The sequence below is a fragment of the Lonchura striata genome, chromosome 17 (genome assembly GCF_046129695.1).
Source record: "Lonchura striata isolate bLonStr1 chromosome 17, bLonStr1.mat, whole genome shotgun sequence".
Classification (NCBI taxonomy): domain Eukaryota; kingdom Metazoa; phylum Chordata; class Aves; order Passeriformes; family Estrildidae; genus Lonchura; species Lonchura striata.
Genome location: NC_134619.1, coordinates 1,422,453 through 1,440,929, shown reverse-complemented (window position 1 = coordinate 1,440,929; position 18,477 = coordinate 1,422,453). Strand labels below are relative to the sequence as shown.

Below are 18,477 nucleotides of genomic sequence, written 5' to 3'. Positions count from 1 at the left end.
GCCGCGGGCCCCTCGGGCATCCTCCGTCCTGCCCCGCCGGCCGCCCGGGCTGCGGGCCCCTCGGGCATCCTCCGTCCTGCCCCGCCGCCCGGGGATGCTGCGGGCCCGGGGCAGGGCAGGGCGCGGCCGGGCGCGGAGGCGGAGGGGCTCGGCTCGCACGGAGCGGGGCGCGGGGCACCTCTGCGGGCGGAGGATGCTCGGTGCGAGGGGAGCCCTCGCCGCCCGCAGCCCCGCTCCTCCTGCATGGCAGCCGCTGCCCCGGGCGCTCGGAGCGCTGCGGCCGCCGGGCTCGGCCGTGACAGCGCCGCCGGTGCGGGGAGAAGGGGCAGGAGGTGCAGGAGGGGCAGAAGGGAAGGGCTCTTCCGTCGGGCCGCTCCATCCTCGGTTCTCCATCCCCCGCCCGGCCGCTGAGTCAGAGCCGCGGGCGCGGAGGCCGAGCGCGCTCCGGGGCCGCGGCGAGCGCGGCGCCGCCGCCTCTGAGGGGCCCTTGGTAGCCGCTGTTTGTTTTCTCGTGCCGCAGCGAGCTCCCCGGGCACCTGCCAAAACACACTCGTTAACACCTACACCCAGAGGGGATCGTCCGAGAGCTCCGATTCTCGGACAAGCCAATGGAAAGACTCTTGAGTGGCTTTATACCGCCTTAGGATCAGGCCATTGCCCTGCCTCGTGTCTCCTCGGCTTTCTCCAGACAAAACTCCCTCTCTCCTGAGCGCTCCAGCTGCTCTTAGTCACTCTCACAACAGCCCATGGATGTTATTTTGCTGCAGAGCAGCAAAGGGAACGAGGAGACTTCGTGCTCCTGTCAGGGACTTCACCTGCTGCAGGACAGCAGCACCAAAGCCCAGGGCAGCACCGTGGCAGCACCACAGCCCTGGCAGTGCTGGGCAGCTCTGCTTTCCCTGCAGGCACAGCATGGAAAGCACTAATTTACTTTTTATTTCCAGATGGAATAGTTGAGAGCACAGTAGCCAGTGGAGCAGTGCAATCGGTTGCACGACGGAGCCTTGAGATGCTCCAGAAGGAACGTGCTCCTGGGCCCCAGAATGGATTTTTGCCTTATGCCAATGCTTGCTCCTGTCAGCGGTGCAGGAGTGATTGGAGCAGTCTCTGCCCCCGACTTGCCTTTGTGCATCAAGGCTGCTCCCAACACTTCCACAAGGAAAAAGCAGCAGGAAACTGCAAGGGGTTAAAAATGCATGACACTTTTGGGATCGGTCTCTGCCTCTGGGAGGATTCCTGCACCCACAACAAAGTGTTGGAGTCTTACTAATGCAGGGTGTGTAAATGATGATGTGTTAATAATTTTAAGCCCTTATCCCCTGGTATGATTGGAGCAGGCTCAGGATGAGGAATGAAGGCTCTGCACAAACACCCTGCCAGCAAAAAGCTGCGGTGCCTTTGCTCCTGAGCTGGGCTTCAGCCACGGCAGAGACCTTCCCCGGGTGCCCGAGGGTCCCTGTGTCACCCTGGGGTCCCACAGCTGTGAATTCCCTGTCACTCGACTTTTCTCTGCCAGCCTGTCCCGTGGGACCCCAGCCACAGCCAGCAAATGATCCCAAAGTCCTTTGTGCAGGGCAGGAATCGCATTCACAGATGGGATCCTGACAGAACTGGAGCACTCTTTTATAATATCCCAATAGATGTTCTAAGTGAAATTTCATCACTCATTTTTAAAAAAATAGCCAAGGATAATAATATCCTAGAACTTCTTTTCCACTACTGGTCTAATCTATTTTTTAAGAAAAACTATGATATGTGAATTCCTTTGGTTTGCCCAGCAGACTTCAGAACTTACTGGGAACGTGGAGATATGAGCAATTTTTCCATTGTCCTTTCTTGCCAAACCACTTTAAGCTTGAAATTGGGGGGTAATATCTCTGACTCAACCTGACCCCAAAATTGAAAAGTAGTGTGTACGCCTGTGCCTCTCAAAGGAACTACCAGATATTTCTCCCTTCTCTCTGCCTCCTTTTTTTTCTCTAATAACACTCCCCACTCTCCAGACCAAGCAACCAGTCACTCACAGTCTGAGCTCATTTTAAAGAGCTTGGATTAAGTCCATGTGCAATTTTTAGTTGCCTGTTAAATTTCTAATGCCTGCCACATACACCATTAGAACACTTAGATTTTTAGGACAGCATTGACTCATATTTTCTTTGGGTTTTAGCAGCTAAATAGACATGCAGCTTTCTTAATCTGCTTTTTTCTACCTCTTTTTCTTTTAAAAAAATAATGTAAAGGTATTGCAATATTAGAGATCCAGAGTAAATTATGTATCCTGTGGGACAAATAATAATTAGCACAGACATTTCTGAGATAAAATAAAATTTCTTCATCTCAGAGCATCCTCTGCTCCCTTGCATTAGAGAAGTTATTGGTGCAGGGAATAGAGTGGGGCAGTACAAGCAGAAACTGAAAGCAGTAAATGAGAAGTTACACTGGGAGTGCATTTAAACACTGAGAAATACGTTAAGTACTCCCTAACTCCCAGTTTGTATTACACTAGAAATGCTCTTTTTAGCTTTGTTTTTGGATTCCCCGTCCCCCAGTACCTAGGTAGTCCAGTATTCACATTCCTCTAAAGTTTTATTGCAGCACAGCCCTGCCAAAGGCCAGCACGGATCCAAGAATGTGGGAAGGGACTGCTTCCATCCTGCAGCTCCCTGAAATGGCAGCACAGAGCAGCTCCAGCTCTGCTCCGTGTGGAGCCTGCTGCAAGCATACGTGGCTGCAAGTTTTGTTCCTGCTGCCAAGGCCAGGCTTTGCTTCAGTCCTTCAAACACCTTTTTGGCTCGTGAAAAGAGCTTCAGAGAGCAACCCCAGAGTTAAAGCTGAGTCCTGCACCTCAGGGCGGGCGCTGAGGGCCCAGGCAGAGCTGGCACCAGTCTGGTGACCCCGGACACAGGAGAAATGCGTGGAGGGTCCTTGGAGAAAGGAAGGCTCAGATGTGAAAAAGATGGAGCTTTAGGAAAACCAAGCAGTGTTTCTGGTCCTTGGACCCTCTACTCCAGCCTTTCACCCCAGCCTTAAGGAAATCACGCTTTGGGAAGCGTTTGTCACACTGTTTGGGTTTTTTCTTTGATGTTTCTGAGTGTAGATGCTGGGCTGAAGAGCCCACAGTCCATCTAAGTCGAGGATCTTTCCTGCCTTTCCTTCACCACTAATTGTTAATGACAGGCTGTGGGCAGTATTTGTCAGTTATGTAGCTATTAACAGCTAAAACTTAATTTATAATGTTTTATTTTCATTGTGGGCTCAAGAGCCTCTTTTGGGTCTAAACTGAACTCCACTTGGCCTTTGGAAGGCTCCAAAAACTTCAGCTGTCACTGGAGCTGGATTCTGCAGCTGCCTGCACCTACCAATGGCTTCACGCCCCTCTAACATTTAGGCCAGATCTGTATTTTGTGTGTTTGTAACATTTCTGCTGGAAATAACACACAGGTAGGTGCAAACCCAGCCCCCAGAGTGCTCCAGCTCACAGCTCTGTGCTCTCAGAGGAGTGGGAACTCTGTTCCTCTGGGTTTGGGCAGTGCTCACACGGGAGCCGTGTCCTCGTGTGCCCTGAGAGCTGCAGGACACACTCCCTAAAGCCTCCTGCTCCCTGACATCTGTCAGGCTGTCTGCTGGGCAAAAATCCTCCAATCCTACAGGCTGAGCTAATTCCTGTGTTTCTCTAGCGCTTTTCTCACTGCTGCCTTGTCACCCTGGTTCCTGGGCAGAGTCAGAATTGAAGATTACATTTGCCAGCAGCGAGGCTCTTTCGCATGACACGCTCCTCTTGGAAAGCAAAAGGTGCCTTTTCCATTTGTGGAGTGTTACTAATCCTAGGAGTAGCTGAGGAGAAGCTTCAAGCTTCAAGCCTAGTGGGAAGTAAAGGATGGGACAGAGCTTTAGCAGAAGTCAGGGTCATCTCCCCATGCCCTCCTGCTAATCACCTGTATCTCACTCAAAAAGCCCAGTGTTTTTGTGTCCTTTCTTCCTGAGGCGAATACAATTGCTGCTCTTCAGTTCCCTCTGTGTGGTGTCAGCTCTGAGGATGACAGCTCTCTTTAGTGCTAAGCCAAGATCAGCAAGTATATTTTGTTTTTCTAATGAATTTTAAATAGCAGAGCCGGTGATAAAAGGCCAGTGCTCAGCAAACGGTAAGGATCACTGGACAACAGACACAAACAATCCCATTTAACAGATGTTTAAACAATTCAGAACAAATCAGGCTCTCAGAGAGAGCAGCACAGGCTCCCCAGGGGCTGGCAGTGTCTGTGAGCACCTCAGTGAAGGTTCTGTCTGCAGGCTCACCTGCCCCTTTGGACAGGCACCTTTCCCTATCCCCTGGCACCTCCCAGTGACAAATGAATGCCACAAGGCTGATTCCAGTGTGACTGCTGCCCACCTGGCCTGGTGCAGCCCCCAGCAGCTCTGGCTGCTCCCCGAGTGCCCTTTCAGCCCCAGCCCTGTGGGTTCTGTGGGATGGGTCTCAGCCCCAGCCCCGTGTGCTGGTTCTGTCACCCAGAGGTGCCCCCGCTGCCACCCAGGAGCTGCAGGGAGCAGCCAGTCCTTCCTCAGAAACCCAGTGAAGGACCTGACTGCAAACTGTAGGGAAAGTCTGAGCTCCTGTGCCCTGGGCGAGGAAAGGGTGTGATGAGAAGGCAATTTGTCATTACTTGGCTGGACACATAATGGGAAAGGCAGTAGGTTACAAGCCCAACTGCAGAGATTCTGGTTCATGTGTGCTCTAAAACAGACTTTCTGTGACCTTAGACAAGTAACGTAACTTAAAGATTTGTCTTGCAGTTACTGCCATCGTGCTGACAGGCTTAGCAAATAAAAACAGGCTGAAGTAAACACCAAAATGCTTTTTTAATGATCTTGGTCCCTCTGCCTTTGCCTCCCTGCCCTGTCTACAGCCTAGGAGCATTTTTCAAACTCACAGCCATGATGACAGCCACGTGCACACTCCCAAAGGGCACCACACAGACAGGTAAGCGAGGAGCAGCGCTCTGAGCACAGCTCCTGCGAGCACAGTCCCCAGGAGAGAAGGCACTGCCGGCTGCAGCCAGCCCAGGGCAGGGGCTGTGGGGGCAGCGAGCAGCGCCCGTGCACAGCCGGGGGAGATGGGTGAGCGCAGTCCGTGCCGGGGGTGGCACTGCCGGCCGCGGGCAGCATCCCGAGACGCTGTCTGTGAGCGGGGCAGGACAACAGAGGCCTTGTGCCGTGGCCCCGCTGGCTCTGAGGGTGCCCCAGCGGGGAGAGGCTGCGCTGCGCTCACGGACCCCGCAGCTGCGGGGAGCGCAGCACATGGCGAGGGATGCGCGACGGCCGCGGCAGGCAGGGCCGCTGCAAATCTCCGCAGAGAGGGGCTGCGGGACAGACAGGGGTCACGCCGAACGCGGGGCATCAGGGGGAGACGCCGGGCCAGAGGGCATCGTTTCTGGAGCCCCCGTGCCGGGCCAGGCCCGCTTCCCCCGCCGCCGCCAGCCCGGGCGCGGGGCCGGTGCGGTGCCGCCGGGCCGGTGCCGGCTCCTCCCCGGGGGCGGCCCCGGCGCAGGTGGCTGCGAGGAGCAGGAAGCTGCCCCGCTGCCGCCCGGCCTCCCGTGCCGTGCCGTTCCGAGCCGTGCTGAGCCGCTCCGAGCCGCTCCGAGCCGCTCCGAGCCGTGCCGCCCGGGGCTCGCCGCCCGCAGCCGCCGTCGGGGCACCGCGCCCGCCGCAGCCTCCCCAGCCGGGGCATTTCTCGGGGCTTTCTCGCCCCGGCTCCCGCCCGGCTCCGCCGCCGGAGGCTCCGCCGGGTCGCGGCTCTCGGGGCAGCGCCGCTCCCGGGCCGCCATGAGCGCCGCGGGCGCCGCGCCCGGCCGCGACCCCGGCCCGCAGCAGCGGGACCCCGGGCACGGCCCCGGCCCGGCCCGGCCGGACAGCCCGCAGGAGGAGTTCGACTTCTCCATCCTCTTCGACTACGACTACCTGAAGCCGATCGAAGGTTGGTGAGGGGCCGCCCGGGCGCGGCGGAGCCCCCGGCAGCGCCCCGGGGCACGGCGGGCGCCGCCCGGGGCCGGCCCGCTGCTGCCCGGGGCCGCTGGAGCCAGTGGCTCGGTGTCCGGCCGGGATGCAGTGCCCGGGATGCAGTTTCCATGCCGGGATGCAGTGCCCGGGATGCAGTTTCCATGCCGGGATGCAGTGTCAGGGCCGGGATGCAGTGTTCCTGCCGGAATGCAGTTTCCATACCAGGATACAGTGTCTGTGCCAGGATGCAATGCCCGGGATGCAATGTCCATACCGGGATGCAGTGTCTGGCTGGGATGCAGTGACCAGTATGCAATGTCTGTGCCAGGATGCAGTGCCTGGGATGCAGTGTCTGGCCGGGATGCAGTGTCAGGCTGGGAGGCAGTGCCTGGGATGCAGTGTCCATACCGGGATGCAGTGTCCATGGCAGGATGCAGTGTCAGACCAGCTGCAGGACATCACTGCAACCCCGGAGCTGTGCAGCCGGCAGCGAGCGCTGCAGGGGCAGCGGAGGCACTCAGCACAGCCCGGCCGGGCTCTTTCTGCCCCGCACCATGCACAGCTGCCCCGGGAGCTCCCTGGCAGCTCTTTCTGCCCCGGGAGCTCCCTGGCAGTTCTTTCTGCCCCGGGAGCTCCCTGGCAGCTCTTTCTGCCCCGGCACTGGGCACAGCTACCCCGGGAGCTCCCTGGCAGCTCTTTCTGCCCCGCACCATGCCCAGCTGCCCCGGGAGCTCCCTGGCAGCTCTTTCTGCCCCGGGAGCTCCCTGGCAGCTCTTTCTGCCCCATCACTGTGCCCAGCTGCCCCGGGAGCTCCCTGGCAGCCGGAGCACTGGGGCGTGCAGCCCTCGGAGCTGCTGCCCGCCCTGAGCCCGACCCTCCCGCAGCCCTGGCAGAGGGCTGGGCACAGCTGGCTCCAGCCTCGGGACAAGCACCACCAGGTTAAGTTAACATTGAGGAAAAAAGAGAGGTTTGCAGACTGTTCTGCTTTTCTGAGCTTATGCTGCGGTACTTAAAAGTGCAGTGACAAGTGTTGCCTGACTTTCTAAGTGGTAATTCTGTCGATGGTACTGGGTAGGGATACTCCCATAAAATGTAGATCTGTGTAAACCAGACAAAGCTGAAAGAGAGGACCCAGAGGAATGATTTGTTGGGATGTTGTTTCTAAGATACATTGGTTTGGATTCTGCACAGTGCAGAGCTGGTGTTTCCCTGGGGCACCTCAGAGATGTTGTGCTCCTCTAAAGGAGACCTCTGAGGCCTGAATTGTGGTGTCATCAGTGAAATGGAGAGCTGTTGCTGAGTTTTACTCTCTCTGCCTGTGTTTAAGTGTGCAGATGTGCACCAGCATTGAAGCTGACTGGGGATGGTTCATGCCATCAGATGGACAAAGCTGAATTTTCTTTCAAGGCTTCATGTAGATCAAAATAAGCTACAATAAACCCACGATGGGGAGGGGTTCATTAATGATTTTAGTGAAAATACACTGAATGTCAGTGAAAGCTTCAGATGCTGGTGTGTTCACAGCTTTACAGTAGACAGCGCTGCTGTGAAGCCTTAAGTGGGAAGTTCTACAGAACATAATCATACGTAGGTGGGGGGTAGAAAGTTTAATCTTCAAACCACATAAATGCAGAGCAGTGTGTGCTTGTTGTAGAAGTAACTTCCTTCTTGAGCCTGCTTTCTGCACTTTTGAATGACTGGAAACCATAATTAGTAGTAATTTTTTTCCAAAGATGGAAATCATTAGCATAAAAAAAAAAAAAAAAAGAGATCCCAACCATATACATGGGCATTGTAATCTGGAGAACATTCTCCCTGGCTTTCAAAAGGCAGCAGCTTCAGTCTGTAAGCAATCCAGGATACATCCACAAACCCTAATGTACAAAAGATGAAAGCATGTTTACATGAGAGCAGAAAATGGTCAAATTGTGAGCAAGGGCCTTGTCCACGTGCTGCTGGTAACTGGTGCTCATTGTTCATGTGCAGTCCTGGCCTCAGCTGAACTGCACTTGGGCACACAAGTCCTGTGCAGAGGAGGATTCAAAGTGGAACCGAAACCAAAGGAGTGGGTCCCAGCACTTCAGTCTGGTTCCTGCATCTGGAGTCCTCCCAGCCTGCTCTGCTCCACCCTCTGCTCATGACAAATCCTAAAAAAACAAATCCGTAAGCATGTTCAAAGGGATTTTTTAAATTAAAAAAAAATACAGGAAAAACGTAAATGTTGGGCTCTAGGAATGGATTGGGGTGGACGTTTATTCCTGATAAACATTTTTTTAAAAGGTTGGAATTTGGCAGTGTCCATCCCAAAGTTGTGTTTGAAAAGCAGGACCTGTATCACAACTTGTAGTCATGGGGATGGCAGAAATATCCTTCCTGAAGGTGTCTGGCTTTCAGTAGTGCTTGTGTTTGCCTGGGCCAACAGGAACAGGGGCTGCTATAAAAGCAACAGGGAAAAGAAGGGCCAACAGAAATCCTGCAGTCAATATTATTAATATTAGATGTTCCTCTTGAAGCCAACCGTTTCCAAAAGCAGCAGTGCTGTAGAGACTGCGTTTTACCTTTACTTGCAGACTTTTATTACCAATCTTCTCAGGGTTTGCAAAAAAGAAACATCTGCTGAAGTCAGGGGCCTGCCCAGGTGAAGAGGATTTGGGGAGTGTGGGCAAGGCATTTGCTGCTGTCAGGCAGAAGCTGTGATTTGTGATTTCATTTGGCCATTGGGGATGTTTTCTGTGTCCTTTAAGCTAAAAAGCATTAGCTGCATTCCCTGCAGAGTTCCTGTGCAGGTGTTGGTAGTGGTATCAGTGATAGCCCAAATTTTAACTCGTTTCAAACATGCCAGGGGAGTTAATGAGCATTTCCAAATGAGCTCCTGCAAGCAGGGCTCCCAGAGGAGAAAGTTCTGGTAAGTGCTCTGCGTGCTCTTCCCTAACACCTGCTGTTGGCTGCTCTGAGAGAGGAAATGCTGAGCTGGGACAGTTCTCTGCCCCAGCAGCTCCCTTCAGCTTTGCTGGGCTCCCTGTGTGCTGATCTGCTGAGAGGTGAGGCTGCCACATCATTTTTCGTGTTTGAGCTCAACCCTTCTGGGAGCTGATGCTCTGAGGGGTGTTCTGCAAACCCAGAAAAACCCTGTGTTTAATTAAGATTCCAGATAAAACCCTGCCCTGAGACAACAGGTAAGAATGCATGTTGGTTTGGAGTATTTTCTCCAGGCTCAGCCCTTGCTGTAGCTCATTTGACTCAGACTGCATCTGGTGATGTGAATCTACGAGGTCTGTGTGTGTGTGGTGTAGAGAGGGGAAGCAGGGAGCATCCATAAATATTAATATTCCTCCAAATGCTTGTTTGTGTGCAGACAGGCTCCCAGGGACACTGCCACGTCTTGTAGGTGTCAAGCCCTGAATAATTTGCCTCGTTCCTTTTTTTTCTTCTCCCAGATGCAAAGCTATTAAAAGGAAAAAAACTGAAAGTGCATGCATTGGGTCCTGGGGCTGGCTCAGGAACACAGGAGGCAGTGTTCAGCCCTGCCGTAAAGAAACAAATATGCATATCTACCAGAGAATTCCAGATTTCACTCAGGAAACCAGCTCTCACTTGGAGCTTCCAAGCAGTTAGTGTAAATAGCAGACAACTCGGCTTTTGAAAAATGTAAAGTAGCTCTGGACTGGCCCCTTCAAATGACAATAAGCAAGTTAATTAAAGAAAGAAAATAGACTCTTTTACTTATGCAAATAAGGGACTGCAGTTCAGTCTCGGGAGCTGCAGCCAGCGGATGTGAGGTCAAAACCCAGCTCGTGCCCCTAGCCTGCACAGGGCTATCTTTAGCTTTTCCTAGAGGATGGTTTGGATAAACCCAGCATGGAATGCAGCTGCTGGGTGGGCCTCTGTTCCCTAATTTCACGCTGATTGTCACATTTGGCTGAGTGGCTGGCTTTGAAGGCGCTGTAAACCAGAGCAGGGTGGCTCTCCCCAAGCCATGTGTGCTCACACTGCCTGCCCTGGGCTTGGGGAACCTCGGCAGCCTTTTCCTTTTCCTCTCTGCTTCAGAGAGGTGTGAAAAGGAGTTTGGTACATCAAGTCCTTTGAAACTGAAATCCCTTGATCTCTTTTACCTGTGATTCAACTCTTGCTGGGTTCCCAAGGGCACATTTGAGGGTCTCCCCCTGGGGAGGCTGCCTTCCTTCCAGAGGGTGGCTGGAGCTGCCTGCACCCCTCCTGGGGCTGGCTTGGTGGTTATTTACAGTACGGGAGCATCCAGACCCCTGCTTCACTCCCTGCTGTGGTGAGGAGGCAGTCATGTGGGTGAAAGCCGTGGAGAAAAGGGGCAGTGAGAGCTGGCAGGCAGCTTGGGTGGGATCCCAGAGGGCTTGGGCATCACACTGCTCTGGGAAGAGGAGCTGAGTGACACAGGGAAGGCTCTTTGCTGGCAGCAAAGCCGACTGAGGGCATGAGGCGGTGCCAGCGCTGCCTGGGTGTGAGACTCGCTTTCTTTGAACCCCCTGTCAAAGCAGAAGGATCTCCTGGTACTGAATCAGAGGGTGAATCAGCAGTGAAACCTCAGGCTGGGAAATGCTTGAGTGCAGGGAGGGGGGAAGTGCCGAGGAGCTGTCTGTGAGATATCCAGCAGAACAGCAGTGCGGAGGACAGTCCTGTGCTGCAGTATCCCAGTCTGTGTTCTGGGATGCAATATGCAGGGATGGATGAGCTCTGGAGGGTGGCACGGCCTTGGCAGCAAAGCTGTACCTCCGAGTCGCTTCAGTGCTTGGAAAACACCTTTGCTGGGCTGGTCCAGCCTGTAGCTGCTCCCTGTGAGTGCTCTCCCTGCCTGGGAGCCCAGCTGGAGGGTGGCAGGGCTGTTCCCTGCCGTCCCAGTGCGGCAGAGGGCCAGCAGTGAGCTGTGCTGCCCTGAGCTCCTGCAGCCCTGCCCGAGCTCTTCTTGCAGCTCGGGGAGAAGCTTGAGTGGCGCTGGGGCCATCGCCTGGAGCCACGGCTGCGTGCTGGCCTCTGTGTCCCCCTGGCATCTGCGAGGGCAGAGAAGGCAGCTGGGCTGCTGCCAGCAGCCTCTGCCCCTCGCAGAGCAGACTGCTGCTGTCCCGGCTGCTCCGCTCTGCCCTGTCCTCGGGCAGCCCCCTGGCCCCAGCCGAGCTGCCCGGGGCGGAGCAGGCAGTCGCTGCTGCTGGAGCACCGCGCGGATCGCTGCTGGTGTGCGGGGCAGAGCCGTTCACCGGCGGGAGCGGCGCTGCCGCATCCCCGCGCCGGGAGCCCGAGCGCGCCCCGCGCATCCCCGCCGCCGCCGCGGGCACCGCCGGGACCGCGACTTCACTGTGCCCGCAGCCCCAGGGCCGGCACGGCTCCCCGAGCCCCGAGTCAGGCTCCGGCTCCCCCCGCCCTGCCGGCAGCGCTGCCTGGTTGTGCGCTGCCAGCCTCCCTGCCGGCGGGGAGAGTCAATATTGCTGCTGCACAGGAGCTGGGGGTGTTCGCCGAGCTGGCAGGGGCAGGCTGGGGCTTGCTGTGTGTGTGTGAGAATGTTGTTGTTCGCACCCGGAACGTGGCTCCTCCGGCAGGGGCAGTGCCAGCCTGAGTGCTCTTTGGGACACGCTTTCACTGTCTCAGGGATGACATTGCTGTCCGAAGCCCGGCTTTGACGGGCTGTCGCTGTGGGTGAGGGGTGTGCTCCTTATTCAGCAGACTTTTAAAATTACACGTGCACATACCAATACGTTTGCTTTTCCCATATCCCTCAGCAGGAGCCTCCCCCGCTGGCTCTGCTGCTGGGTGTGTTGAGTTTTGGTCCGTCCCTGGCACACTTTGAGGGGTGTGGTGGGGCAGCTGTAGCTGCTGCTGTGCTGCACAGGAGCTGAAATGCTCACCTGTTCCTCCAGGTGAAGCTGTCCAGGTTCCTGCTCCTGCTGCTCCCTGCACAAATCCTGCCTAGAGCCTGGCGTCCAGTCTGGCTCTGCCCAGGGCTGGTTGTGCCCCCTGGCACCAGCTGGGATCGTGGTGTTCTCCCCAAGAGCTGCTTTGCCATGGTTTGGCTTTGCCATGGTTTGGCTTTGCCATGGTTTGGCTTTGCCATGGTTTGGCTTTGCCATGGTTCGGCTTTGCCATGATTCAGCTTTGCCATGGCTTGGGATGGTTTGGTTTGGGATTGGTTGGTTTGTGATGGTTTGGGATGGTTCAGGTTTGCCATGGTTTGGTTTGCCATGGTTTGGATTAGTTTGGATTTGCCGTGGTTTGGGTTTGCCGTGGTTTGGGTTTGCCGTGGTTTGGGTTTGCCATGGTTCGGGTTTGCCATGGTTTGGGTTTGCCATGGTTTGGGATGGCTTGGTTTGCCGTGGTTCGGTTTGCCATGGTTCGGGTTTGCCATGGTTCGGGTTTGCCATGGTTCGGGTTTGCCATGGTTCGGGTTTGCCATGGTTTGGTCTGGGATGGTTTGGTTTGCCATGGTTTGGGATGGTTTGGGTTTGCCATGGTTTGCCATGGTTTGCCATGGTTTGGTTTGCCATGGTTTGGGATGGTTTGGTTTGCCATGGTTTGGTTTGCCATGGTTGGGTTTGGGATGGTTTGGGTTTGCCATGGTTTGGGATGGTTCAGTTTGCCATGGTTTGGGATGGTTTGGGTTTGCCATGGTTTGGGATAGTTTGGGTTTGCCATGGTTGGGTTTGCCATGGTTGGGTTTGCCATGGTTGGGTTTGCCATGGTTGGGTTTGCCATGGTTTGGTTTGGTTCAGTTTGCCATGGTTTGGTTTGCCATGGTTCAGTTCCACGGGGGTGTGTTCCTCCTCTCGCTGGGACATGAGGAGCTCTGCTCAGAGCAATCTCGGCAGCAGTCTCGAGGCTCGGTGTGTCAGACTGGGTGACGGGGATGACACACCGCCCCGGAGCGCCAAGCCTCTGAGATCAGCGCCGCTAAAAATACGTTTGGCTCAGCACTCAGTGCCTCGTCGCTGCTCTCCTAGCCCCAGGACAGCTGTGTGCTGGATTAAAAGCCAGAGGGAACCTTCCAAAATGTGTGAGCTGGAGTGTCCTGTGCACCTCCCCTCCTGTCCCAGCCCTTCTGTGTGTTGGTTTGTTTGCTCGGCTCTTGGGGTTTCCTGCTGAGCACGAAGGCTCAGCAGTTCCTAAAAATGAACAGAAGCCTGCTGAAAATAAGTCAAAATCTCTCTGCATGTAGAAGTTTCACCAGGAACTTCTGCTACTTTTGCAGAAAGTGCAGTCAGCTCCTGGCTGGCTTTCTGTATGGTGTTTTCTCATGGGAATTGCTGTTTCATGTAATGTAGTAGTAAAAGAAAATGCTGGAACAGTAATTTAAATACTAAAATATTTAAATGAAACCCTCTGCCTGTGACATGCACTGATCTGTGCCCAAAGCGAGAAGATAGGGTGAATTAATCCCAAATTGTGGAGCTGTATCAGGTATTTCCTGCTGGATTCAATGAAATCTTTAAAAACACGTACAAATCCTGGTAATCTTTTGCATATTTTTGTGTGATAACAAATGTTCTTTGGCTCCCAGGCTGGGGCAGCTCCAGGAGCTGCTGTCCATGGGAATACCTGCCATGGCTCTGCTCTCTGGGATCCCCTGCCTTTGCACACCCTCGGGTACTGGGACCAGAGTGAAGCTGGGCTCTGCAGGGCTGGTTCCAGGGAATTCTGTGTTTCCTGGGAGCATCCCTGTGCTCTGCAGCCTGGGCAGAGCTTGCAAAATGGGCATCTCTGAAAAATGAGGATTTTTGGTACCGGCAGAGACAGGGTTCTACTGAACACTTACTTGTTATTGTGTATTTTATAATCCCTGTCTGAAAATGTTCCCTGGGCTGAAATTGGAATGTGATTGCCTTTAACCACAGGGCTGGATTATTTCTCCCTCTCTCTCTTCTCTAACAAATATTTGTGAATGTGTTTTCTGACTCACACGAACCCTGTCACCAAACTTGCTGTCATGATACAGAGCCAAACAAATCATCGCACAGAAGTGACTTTTCAGTTTAAGAGTTTGAACTCAGCTTTGGTTCACGAAACCTTTCCTGGCTGGGTTTGGCTGTGTAAGGAAGGTGTTTCTCCCTTCTCCAAAAGCTGCTCCTCAACATTTGGTTTTCTCTAGACCTGGCTGGAAGCAATTTTGTGATGTTGGCAAAATGTGAGCAAAGTCACAGCACCCGAGGTGTCACTTGGCTGTCCTTGGCAGGAGGGCAGCCCTGCTGTGGACAGAGGGGCTGACACGCTGCTGACTGCCCAGGGGATCCCTCGGGTGAGGCTCAGGCAGCAGGAGCCCGGCTGGAGGCGTCTGCAGTGCTTCAGTCCATGCTGCACCTGCCCTGGGCACTTGAGCTTCCCTGGCTCTTAATCCAGTACTTCTCACAGGCATTAACTGCAGTGAAAAAGATTTAAATAATAAGCGAATATCAGATCACAGCCAGTTTATGAATATGCATTTTTTTTAATCCATGATTGCTCAGCTTCTGTAACAATATTTACAGTCTTAAAGAGACCCTTCTTTTTCCAGAAGAACCGACTCCACATAAAACCAACAGCCCACCCTCTGGAGTTACATACGCTCATGATGTCCTGGACTGTGGCCTCAAGCCATGCCCCCTGCCTTTTGCTAGCCTTTCTGCAGATCCCATGGGCAGATACGGACAGCCAGATAGCATAGGGCCACCACCTACACACCCTGCCAGCGCCGCAGGGGCCTCTGCTCCGAGCCCTAGGATTGAAATAACTCCATATCACGAACTGATTCACTCGGGGGGTCCCTTCCGCGGCAGAGACACAGATGTTCTGTTGGCAGAACATCAGCCAAACTCAGCCACCACTAGCCCGAGGGTTACCCTGCCCGTCCCTGGCTTTGAGGGCTACAGAGAACCACTGTGTCTGAGTCCAGCTAGTAGCGGCTCCTCCGCAAGTTTCATTTCAGAGACAAATGTTTCTCCTTGCACCTCACCATGTGTTTCACCAAATAATGGGCCTAGTGATGACCTTTGTCCACAGTTTCAAAACATCCATACTCATTATTCTCCTAGAACCTCTCCAATAATGTCACCACGAACAAGCATCACGGAGGAAGCCTGCTTGGGACGCCACTCACCATCACCCTGTCCCAACTCAAGGTCCTCGTCGCCGGGTGCAAAGCGGAGGTTCTCTTGCACCGGGCTCTACAGCAGCCAGCTGCCCTCCAGCTCTCCCCGGCCCTCACGGACCCCCTCTCCTCAGCCCTCTCCTCGCGGCCCCCCGAGAGAGGACAGCTCTGCAGTCACTTACACCCAGCTGGCCAGCGCTCCCCTTTCCATGGATGCTATGAGCAGCCTTCCCACCGACCCTTCCTGCGGCGTCCCCACGAAAATCTGGAAAACCAGCCCCGATCCTTCCTCCATGGCTTCCCACAAAAACAGCATTCCGTGCCACGTCTTTCAGACTGTTGACTTCCACGGGCCTTGCGAGCAGGAGGACAGGAGGAACTCGGCTCCAGAATCCATTCTGCTGGTTCCTCCATCATGGACAAAGCAGCTGGTGCCCGCAATACCGATCTGCAGGTAGGTACTGCTTCCTGTGGGTGTGTTGTCCATGTTTTTTCATGGTTTGATGATCCCTAGGCAGGGTTTTCTTGGGCAGGTCCTGCTGCAGATCAGAGCTGAGTGCTCAGGGACAGCACTGGTTAATGGGAGCTTGGTCCATCAGGATTCTGAGATGAAAAAATCAGGGCTGTGAAGAAACGTCACCAAAGAGGCTCATTGATAACACAGTACACTACAAATTTCCAAATGATTTGTCTAAATAGCAAGCAGATTGCAGAGAGCCTTTGACAAAGGCTGAACATTCTGGTGCCATCCTGCTGCTCTTAAAATTGTGGCACTGCTTTTGTGAAGTCACTTACAAATTTCCATCAAGGATGAAAATGCTTTAAATAATCCTGATTCAAAACAGAGCTGCAGGTCAGACTGAACAGGCAGTCAGCTGCAGTGACTTGGTGCTGGCTGTTAATTTGCCAGTTGTCCCTTAGCCCAGATCTCAGCCCTCCATGGTCTGGCTCTGTGGAATGCCAGCAGCGAGGGTGCCGAGTGTGTGACTGTGCTGCCAGTCCCTGCTGGCACCCTGTCAGTGCCATCCCGCTGGCACTGAGGCTGTCCCCGTGCTGTCCCAGGGTGTTCCTGGCCTGCTAAACACAACCTGTGAGTGGAAGGGCACAGGCTGTGACTGCTCTTGGCTTGTCAGACCGGTCCTGGCAGCAGCCTGGGCTCACAGGGTGCTTTAAAATCCAGTGCAGGCTTTAGCTGTACATTGCAGTGCATTCATTTCGTGTCATAAACCCTGATGTGCTTTCACAACAGGAAAACTAGTACCAGGTAAGAGCATTTAGCACTTTATTGATGTGCATTTTAATCTTTGTGGAAATCGTAACAATTGTTAAATTGCACAACTGGTAGGTAATGGCAAACGGAGTTAATATTTCACAATACGTATTCTGTGATCCAAGTTGGAGACACACAGCAAAAGGTAGATAAAAGAGGGGGATCTTTGAAAAAAACAAAAGCTAGGTAAAAGAGAGGGATCTTTGAAAAACTGTAGCTGCTGAAGATATTTCTGTTTAAGGAACAGACATATCTTACTCTCTTCTGCAAGGAGATGGCCCACAGCCATTGTCTCCTCAGCAGAGCTTGCAGGAGACGTGAGCAGCTCAGCAGTGTCATGGAGCTCACGGCAGACACCCGAGGGTTTCAGTGGGGCGCGGGGGGAAGGGGCGCTCGGGCTTTGGGAAATGAGGTTCTCAGGGTCTCCCTGGTGCTGTGTCTCTCTCTGTGTCCCAGCTTGCCCGTGCAGTCCCTGCCTCCCCTGGAGTGGCCCCTGTGCAGCCAGTCGGGCTCCTACGAGCTGCGCATCGAGGTGCAGCCCAAGCCCCACCACCGCGCGCACTACGAGACCGAGGGCAGCCGCGGCGCCGTCAAGGCTCCCACCGGCGGCCACCCCGTGGTCCAGGTAAGGCCCTGGGCACCTCCTGCAGCAAAACGGGGGGCAAGCTCCTCTGAAATGCCCACTGGGGGCTTGGTGTCCCTGTAAGAGGAGCTTTTGGATGTGTTTGAAGGGACTGAGCTGGGCCGTGGCCAAGCCCAGCGCTTCGGGAAGGTTGGTTTGGATTGGTTTGGGAAAGCTCAGAAATGTGGGCAATGTGCTGGCTGCCTTTCCTGGGCTGTGTGAACCTCGTGTGATTCCCTGTCACGGCTGTCATAAGGTGCCTGGGAAGTCACTGCTGAAACGAGGGAGCAAAATTCAGGCTGCCAGTGGTGGAGAGAACGAATTCGCCCCTTTGCTGACCCGAGAGGTGAATGAGCTGAGCCCTTCTTCTGTTTGGAGTGTGAACAGCCCTTCCTTCACCTTTCAAAGGGTGCAATGAAATCCTGGCTGAGTGGCTGCAGCGTAGCCAAGTGGGGGCACATCAGTCATTTCCCTCACTTCCCCTGTTCTCAGCCCGTGTTTCCTGAAGGAAAGCCAAAGCCAGGCTGGGGTCGGGGCTGTGCCGTGTCAGCGGAGAGTGCTGCAGTGATGTGTGCAAGCTGAGCAGCCACAGCTCCAGCCTTCACCAAACAAAGCTGGCTGCATCCCACAGATGTTCCTGACACACTCAGGGCTTGCAGGAACCAGGAAAACATTAACATTTATGTGTAATTTCAAGCATGTGATCAATACCACTAATTTCACTGGGTTGGTTTGTGCTTAACTTCAAACATATGTTCAGTATTCCCCTGCAGGCTCACCCCCTTTTAAAATCAAGCCATAAATTGTTAAATCAATGAATTTGTTTGCTTTGATGGAGCTGGACTTACATGTATGGCCTGGGTATTTGAGTAAAGGGTGCAGGGTAATAATAAACAGCAGTCCCATTTTCTACCTCAGTAATGCAGGCTTTTTGGTTTGGGTCTGACAAGCCTGGAGCCTCCTGTGGTGTGTTTGAAGCTGCCTAGGAGCGGGAATGATACCAATCAGCACTTGCTCTTTTCTCAGTTTACTTGCAACTACAGTATCACTTACCCTCCCAAGGTATTCCTATCAACAGGGTCCCTACTGCAATGAAGGAGTGTCTTGTGACACGGGGAAATAGAATTTGTTTCCTTCCTGCAATCAATATCAATCAAAGAGGCATTTATATTTTCTGTTGAAGACAGGAACCAGTATTGCTAGTTTTATCATAATTTGCCATCAAGCTTCAGGATCTAAAACTATAAATTCAAATGTCCACGTTAGTTCCCCGAGCAGATGTGCCTCTGCACAGCTGTGCCTGCATCTGGGGAAAATATGGACAGTTTCTTTCTGAGGGTTTATTGTAAAGCTGGAAGTATTTGTTGAATTTGTGTTCACTCGAACATAACCAGGTTCATATGGATGCCAAGTAATGAGATAGTTGCACCTGTATGGTTTATGACATCTCAGACTGGGGGATGCTAGTAAAATCCAAAGTTTTCATGTCAGAAGTTATTTGGCTTCAAGGGA

General features: G+C 53.9%; 1 protein-coding gene across 1 annotated transcript in view; it reads left to right on the top strand.

Moving 5' to 3' along the window:
- The first annotated feature begins 5,820 nt into the window (after positions 1–5,820).
- The window catches only part of NFATC2 (nuclear factor of activated T cells 2), a 77,831-nt gene continuing 65,174 nt past the window's right edge, over positions 5,821–18,477 (top strand). Inside the window, exons 1-3 of the mRNA XM_077786977.1 lie at positions 5,821–5,971; positions 14,501–15,527; positions 16,800–16,968. Of these exons, the coding sequence (XP_077643103.1) occupies positions 5,821–5,971; positions 14,501–15,527; positions 16,800–16,968 (1,347 nt within the window). The remainder of the gene's footprint in view (positions 5,972–14,500; positions 15,528–16,799; positions 16,969–18,477) is intronic.